The 8,239-nt window shown below is 31.2% G+C and overlaps 1 protein-coding gene across 1 annotated transcript in view; it reads right to left on the bottom strand.

The window, feature by feature from the left end:
* The window catches only part of LOC107709018 (paladin-like), a 60,049-nt gene that overhangs the window by 24,734 nt on the left and 27,076 nt on the right, over nucleotides 1-8,239 (bottom strand). Inside the window, exons 8-12 of the mRNA XM_016513413.1 lie at nucleotides 3,655-3,750; nucleotides 3,441-3,575; nucleotides 1,984-2,100; nucleotides 1,715-1,894; nucleotides 181-378 (exon numbers count right to left, since the gene is read on the bottom strand). Coding sequence (XP_016368899.1) covers nucleotides 181-378; nucleotides 1,715-1,894; nucleotides 1,984-2,100; nucleotides 3,441-3,575; nucleotides 3,655-3,750 — 726 coding nt within the window. The remainder of the gene's footprint in view (nucleotides 1-180; nucleotides 379-1,714; nucleotides 1,895-1,983; nucleotides 2,101-3,440; nucleotides 3,576-3,654; nucleotides 3,751-8,239) is intronic.

The raw sequence follows: 8,239 nt of genomic DNA on the forward strand, positions 1-8,239 counted from the left end.
CTATATAAATAAAGGTGACGACACATATTTCTGGGTGAACCATTTCTGTAAAATTTGAATTGACAGTGACTTTGATGAACACTAGAGGGAGCAGAAGGTCTTTTCTTTGTCCCGTCATCAGCCTTCATCACTGCATCTGAATGGGAAGATCTTTTACAGGTCTGTTAAAGCGTGTCTCACCTCTTCAGTCGGAGAAGAGCATTCTGGGAAGGGTATCCGTCTGTACTGCAGTCCCTGGTGTGAACTCTTGTGCTGGTTAAAGGTCTCCTGCACCGTCACGCAGCTCTTGAACATCTTCATCTGCTTCTCCTGCTCCAGAGTCACTTCAAGCCATTTCTGACTTCCCACAAGTTCCTCTTTCAGAGCTGTTTCCAGCTTCTATGTCACACACACACACACAAACACACAAACACACTCACAAACACACACACTCATACACACACACACGCACACACACTCACAGTCTGGAGCAGGGGTTCACAAACTGATGAAAAGCTGATAATTAATTACATGTGAATTTTAAAAAATGAATAAATGGGGCTGCGCAATAATTGCGATTTACTGAATGAATATCAAATCAACTGATGTGATTTAATTTTACAGCAGAAGTTTACAGCATTTTACTAATATTCCACCAAAATAAATGTTAAAAGTGAATAATTTATGACATAAATATTAGTATTGTAACCTGTACTGTAAAAGAAAATTATTAGAATAATTATCAAATATTCATTTTTTTTTATTTTAGAGTACAATTGTAAATTTACAACAGTAATATATTTGTCTTCATTTTTATAATTAGTGTTAAAACATAATAATAACAATAATAATAATCATAGTTTATTAAAATCTAATAATAATAGTAATAAAAAAATCTAATAATAATAATACGTGTCAAAATAAAACACTGCCTAATTTTTTAGAAATTAGTTAATAATAACAATAACAATAATAGAAAAAATCTAATAATAATAATAATATTTTTGATTACTATTATTATTATAATTTTTATTTAACTACTTTTAAAAACAAGTAGTTAAATAATAATAATAATTAAATAATACTATTAATAAATAATAATAATATTTTTGTCAAAATAAAACACTGCCTAATTTTTTTATATATATACACATATATATATATTTATATATTTAATTAATCAAATTAATTAATAACAATAACAATAATAATAGTAATTGAAAAAATCAAATAACCATTTTTTTATTACTATTATTATTATTATTATTATTATTAAACAACTTTTAAAAATATGTAGTTAAACAATAATAATAATAATAATAAATAATAATTAATTCATATAATTCTTAATAAATAATAACAATAACAACAATACATTCAATTCAATACAATCTATTTCCCTGCATGTCGTGTGACAATTAACCAACATCAGAGAACCGTGAACATGCAAATGTGTCATTAAATTATTGAAATATTAACTTGAAATCTTCGGGGGATTTCGGGTATATTGGGTCCAGCTAAGAAAAAAGTTTGGGAAACGCTGGTCTAGAGAGATAAAAGATGTCTAGGAGGTTGTTTTATCATCCAGCAGGTGAAAATGGTACCCTAAACAATCAAATCAGTGGGTAACGCACATCCTCGAGCAGCTTACTGCTTTAATTAAGCTGTTAGAGATGATTAATGCTGCTTGAATGAACTAAGCAACAAATGACAAGCAGCAAAAGCAGGTTCTGACCTCGATCTGGTGCGTCTGTGAGGAGAGCACACATATGTGCTGATCCACACGCGTGGGCTCTCTGGGACAGAAGATCTGGCCGTTTGCCTCCACAACCAGCTCATCCTGCAAATTTACCCACAATACACTGCTGTGCTTCCTCTTCTCATCCGTCAGATACTCCAGAACGGCTCCCGTCGCCTGAAACGTGAGCGATGCTGTCGGTGAGCATTAACAAACTCCTCAGGAGACATCAGAGTCAGTCTGAAGGGGCTTTTGGGAAGAGTTACCTCAGATGTCGGCTGGGCCATCCCATAGATCGACATTTTGGGCACTCGTCTGAAATTAGCCACTTTCATCTGCTTAATGGTGCTCAGAACGTCAGGCGCTAAATATTCATCTGCGACCTAGAAATACAACACATCTCTTCAGAAATGATCCATCCTACTTGTTCATTTAGTCAGAGAAATACGTCATATTAGCATCATATTTGTAACTATTGTCAAAATAATTTCTCAGTTTAATATGAAGAGCTGATGAACAGGGTAGAAATTATTAATGTTGGATTAATTTCACAATAGATGATTTTTTCCCCCCCTCTAACTTGGTAAAACAACCTTGGGTTTTGTTAAAAAAAAAATTTGCACATATAATTATATTGACTGCATTTTTCAAGCATGACTATTCAACCTTGTTGCTTACGTAAAATACATTTAAAAAAATTTAAAGTTAAAAAGAGTTTTAAACAGTACTCCAAAACATCTCAAATTCAAGGAAAAATTGCAAATCTCATAAAATATATAAAATAAAACTATTTAAAAATATTTAGCTTGATATCCGAGGTGGACACATGACATTTGGCAAAAAATAAATAAATAAATAAAAATAAAACTATTATTAATTAAAATATAGCAAAATGTGAAAAGAAAAAATAATCCAAAAAAATTATAAATGTTTTCTTTTTTTTTCTTTTTTAAATTTCATATGAATCAACCCAGTCATAGAGGAGTTAAAACACTCACAAGTCTATTAAAACACCCCTCAAAGATATTTTGTATGTTTCAAGGTCTGTTTTGAACCCTGTTTGTGAAAAATAGCATGCAAGACATTCGTAGTTCGACTTCCTCAGTTCAGTCAATTCAGCGCTAAAGAAAGTGTTCAAGGCCGCTGCTTAGAAAGATACATCCGAGCGACATCTGTTGACAAGTCACACTTTCTTTAGAAACTGTTGCTAAGTGAGAAAGTAATTTCCATGCAGAGCGAAGCCACATTAATCTCAATAGAGAAACACAGAGATAAAATACAGTGAATCTGTTGAGATCATCAGGACTTCATGCTGCTCTTTACAATATAATGCAAGTGAAAGGCTTTCAGTAAGGCTGTCAAAAGTAGTTCACACGCATTGACCACTATATTTAGATCTTCTGAGGTCATTCAGTATAACTGAGGAACAGACCAACAGTGGTTATCCAGTCATTTGTTTATATGCACAGGACATACATGTCTATATTTGGGTTGCAACCATAAAGTGAATATGATGTTTGAAAATAAAACATAAAATAAAATACAAAAAAATTAAATAAAATAAATAAAAATTAAAAAATAAAATTAAAAAATAAATACATACATAAAACAAAATAAATAAAATAATAAAAAATAAAATAAAATAATAAAAAATAAAATAAAATAAAATAATGTTGTGACAATTTAATCCAAGCACTTTCAGATGGGTAATGATGTTTCTCACCAGAACTCGAGCTCCTTTCGTGAGCAGGTCAGCTGGTGCTCTGAGCTCTGATTGGTTCATGCAGGAGAGGAGGCGGTACATCCAGGCGTGAGAGCACAGCCATTGGCTGAAACTACAGGCGAACGCCAGCGGATACTAGAACAGAGAGAAAAACATAGTATGACTGACAAATGAATAATGACTCTTAAAACAGCGGTTTGAAAACAGACTGTACCTGTTCATGCAGGTAAGCGTTAAAGACGATCAGGTAGAAATATCGCTCCAGACTCTGTAGAGTTCGATGGAGGAAGTAATCTTTAGTGCTGCTTCCCTGAAGACACACACACAACACAAAATACACTTTATTTACAATCTTCCTCGTATCATGCGGAATCACACTTTCATGAATCTTTTTCAGATAAAACACAACTCAAATTTTCAGAACTTCAAACGGCCCCGTCGTGCGAAGAGGAATTTACATGCACTACCGGTCAAAAGTTCGGAATAATTAAGATGTCAAGTTTTTAAAGTGTCTCTTCTGCTCACCAGTGCTGCTTTTATTTGATCAAATGTATAACAGAAATTGTGAAATATTTTTTCAAATTAAAAACAGCTGTTTTCTATGTGAATATATCGCAAAATTTAATTTATTCCTGTGATGCAAAGATGAATTTTCAGCATCCTTCAGAAATCATTCTAAACATTTTTTAGAAAATCTTTTTAAGCAGCAGCAAAAACAACAACAACAAAAAAAACAGCCTGTTTAATTCTAGAGACAATGCAAACTGCAAAATATGCACCTTGACCAGCTTTCAGCGCTCTGATCGACTGGAACAAACACTAAGATCTCAGGAAACCGTTTGTGGCGTTTACTTTCAATAACATCGTAAATAAAATCTGACGTCATTCAACTAAGTGTTTCCCACCCCAGGGGTTCATGAGAGAACTTTAAGTGTTCGTGAAATCATAAGAATGCTAAATTAAAATAAATAAATACTTAAAAAAAAAAAATCAGGGTTAATATGGTTAACTAAAACCTTTAAAAAAAAATTTTGCTACTTAAAATAAATGTTAACTGAAATAAAACTAATATATATATATATATATATAGAGAGAGAGAGAGAGAGAGAGAGAGAGAGTTTATAGATACATAAATAGATACATGTATGCGCACACACACACACCTTAACTTGTACCAAAATAACAAACGGAAATTGAAAAAAAAAACGATATAGGCATTAAAAAAAACTAATAAAAAAGACAAAAACAGTTACTAAAACTTTAACTAAAATTAAAATGAAAATACAAATAAAAACGAATTCAAAATATATTTTTTTAAAGTACCTCAATGATACTAAAATAAGAGAGCCAAATTAAAATGAAAAACTTACAAAAAATAAATAATATATTAAATATATAATAACTTTTGGTTTTATTATAAACAAAACCTTAATTGAGTGTTTGATTGAGAATAAGAACATTACACATACAACAAACACTAATATTCTCTTTTATTTTCCTCTTTAGTTGCTTTATTTATATCTATACTGTCTATTCCTGTACTTTGGAAATGCTATAAACAACGAGTTTCGGTTTAGAAACGTGCAAATGAATTTCAATCTCCAGTGAAGTGATTAAATGAGATCCGGTCTCTGCGTGAGGCGTGTTGGCAGCCCTGGAGAACAAACAGCCTTGGAGCGAGACAGGAAGTGGCCTCTTTCTTTTATAAAGCTGCTTCCTGTGTATCGTTCTATTGGCAGGGCTAAAATAACGGCTCGAGCCCTGCGGTTTGTCAGGACGCTTTAAATAGCGAGAGGACAGAGTTTAGATGAATGATTCCCTCGCCGCCCACACGCTGCTGACAAATGCTGCAAAACAGCTCGTTTGAAAAGCATTTTGGGAATATGCATGAGCACAATGCATCATATCACACAGAATATGAAGCTTTTATCAGAGATAGACTCATTTCTGCGTAGTCAGCCTGTGGTTCACTGCGGCCGTTTTGCTTTCTGATCGTAAACTTGACAAATCTGTGGCTTCTGTCCTCTTAAACAAGAGAAACAGGAAACACAAAACAGGCGAAGGAAGTCTCATTCATCAGGCACATGCATGCCACGTGATTGATGCAAACACACAAACTGATAGACAAAAATAAAAACTCTAAATAGACAAAAAACACCATTTGTTTATTTTGTTTTGTATTATGGGCTGAAAAAATGTGCCTGATCAGCTTGATTAATTAATTATAAAATTCTATAATAATAATAATAATACAATTATTATTATTATTATTATTATTAAATATAATCATATAGGCTATATAATACAATACTATGATCAGAAAACATTTTTACATTTTTGTATTATCATTATTCAAAAATTATTATTTGCATAATTAATGCATAATGCAACATTTCTGTTTTTCAATTGTTTGTTTATCATCATTATTTTTATTAAATAGTATAATTTACTGCTTTAATAACAATTATTATAATTAATTCATTGCATAATAATTATAATATTGTGGATTGAGTGAATACTTAAAAAGGTTAAATTGCATATTGAATAATATAAAAATAAAAGTTAATTTTTGTTTACACTATTTTAATGTGCCCTTGTTACAGTGTAATTATATAAGTACCGAGTAATATTAATTAACAACATGTACTTAGTATAAGGTTAGTTGCATGTAATTATGCATATTTATTTTTATTACTGCAGGACTAAAATAAAGTTACCAAATTTTCTTATTATATTGGCAAGTATTTGTGTCTTTAAGCAAGACACTTTTTCTAAAACTTTACATACTATAATAACTAAAACTGAAATAAACATAAAAACTATACAAACACGCTTTAAAAAAAAATACTAAAATACTTATAAAAAGTAAAAAAAATCCCTAAAAATTAACTAAACAGAAAATACATTTCATTTCAAAACATTAAAAAATAACAGCATCTCAATAATGCTAAAATAACACTGAACCAAATCAAAATAAAATCTTTCTCAGTAAATATATAAAGTACTTTCATTTATTTAAATTTTTTATATTTTTAAGTCTCTAATAATTTCTAATATCAATTCACACAGTTATGGCAGTAACTACACTTTTCAAAGTTGAGTATGTTTTACAAGAAAACACTATTTCAGTCTTTCTACTTCAAAATTTCATGTTTAATTCAATGCGTTACTTGCCATTTCTTTGTAATTATTTGTGAAACTTAACAGCAATTTCTGAGTGAAAATACTTTTACTTTACACCAAATTGTTTTTTAATATATATATATATATATATACAGTGGGTACGGAAAGTATTCAGACCCCCTTAAATTTTTCACTCTTTGTTATATTGCAGCCATTTGCTAAAATCATTTAAGTTAATTTTTTTTCCTCATTAATGTACACACAGCACCCCATATTGACAGAAAAACACAGAATTGTTGACATTTTTGCAGATTTATTAAAAAAGAAAAACAGAAATATCACATGGTCCTAAGTATTCAGACCCTTTGCGCAGTATTTAGTAGAAGCACCCTTTTGATCTAATACAGCCATGAGTCTTTTTGGGAAAGATCCAACAAGTTTTTCACACCTGGATTTGGCGATCCTCTGCCATTCCTCCTTGCAGATCCTCTCCAGTTCTGCCAGGTTGGATGGTAAACGTTGGTGGACAGCCATTTTTAGGTCTTACTTAAATGATTTTAGCAAATGGCTGCAATATAACAAAGAGTGAAAAATTTAAGGGGGTCTGAATACTTTCCGTACCCACTGTATATATATATATATAGCTTGCGTACAAACTATGATCAAACGATGCATTTTTATAAGTGCCGTCTGCTTTAACCCTTAAAGACCTAGAAAATTTTGGGGCACCTGACACGTCTGCACTTTTCTTTGTTTTTTAAGACCTATTCTAGCAGTCAGCATCAAGTGTCATATATCAGTATAAACAGGAGAACTTGAAGTTTCAGTCTAGCTAAGTTAAAGTCCCAATTTTCCTTTTGTTTTCTCTAAGAATGAATGAATTTCCAGAATTTTAAGAAAAACGCAAGCAACAATTGGCTGTTTTTTCATTTAAGAAAAACGCAAGGAACAACTGGGTGTTTTTTTACGGTGTACGCAAACAGAAACTCCTGAAGTTTGGATTTTATTTCTTTAGAAAGTTGTATCTGGGTGTTTTACACTTCCAAATAAAATTTTGTCTACATATAACATTCCCCAAGCAAGTTATAGCCATTTATTACAATATTACTATAGGCACTTTTCAGTGAAAAACAGGTCTATTTAATTTACTAACAATATAGATGTGCCCAAAAAACATTTAGGGTCATTATATAATATAACGTATCTGTGTTATATAATATATAAAGTGACTTTTTTTCAGAGAAATATATTTTCAATCCGAGTATGAACAACAACAAACACAAACCGTGCAGCTATTTAGTGAAAACAATTGCACAAATTGTCTTCTGCAACAAAAATACAAACAGTGCAAATGATTCACAAACTACACACAAAATGAGTGAGAAATATACAGAGTGCAACAGAAAAAATAGTGAAAATGATCTTTATGAACTATATAAGAATTATTTACATAATATAGATAATATAAATGATCGATCCGCTTTTTTTTCTCCGATTTTATCGATATCGATTTTACCGGGACATTGCCTAGTCCAGTGCTTTATCCGATATGCACCGCTGTTTCATCCTTGTTTTTGGTTTGTTTTATGTCAAAGTACTCCATCGTGTGTTTTTCTGGCCTTTTTCAGAGAGTTCTCTCATGCAAATGTGTTATTTTGTGTTTGTTTTCATGCACG

The sequence above is a fragment of the Sinocyclocheilus rhinocerous genome, unplaced genomic scaffold (assembly GCF_001515625.1).
Source record: "Sinocyclocheilus rhinocerous isolate Xijiao unplaced genomic scaffold, SAMN03320098_v1.1 scaffold1137, whole genome shotgun sequence".
Lineage (NCBI taxonomy): Eukaryota > Metazoa > Chordata > Actinopteri > Cypriniformes > Cyprinidae > Sinocyclocheilus > Sinocyclocheilus rhinocerous.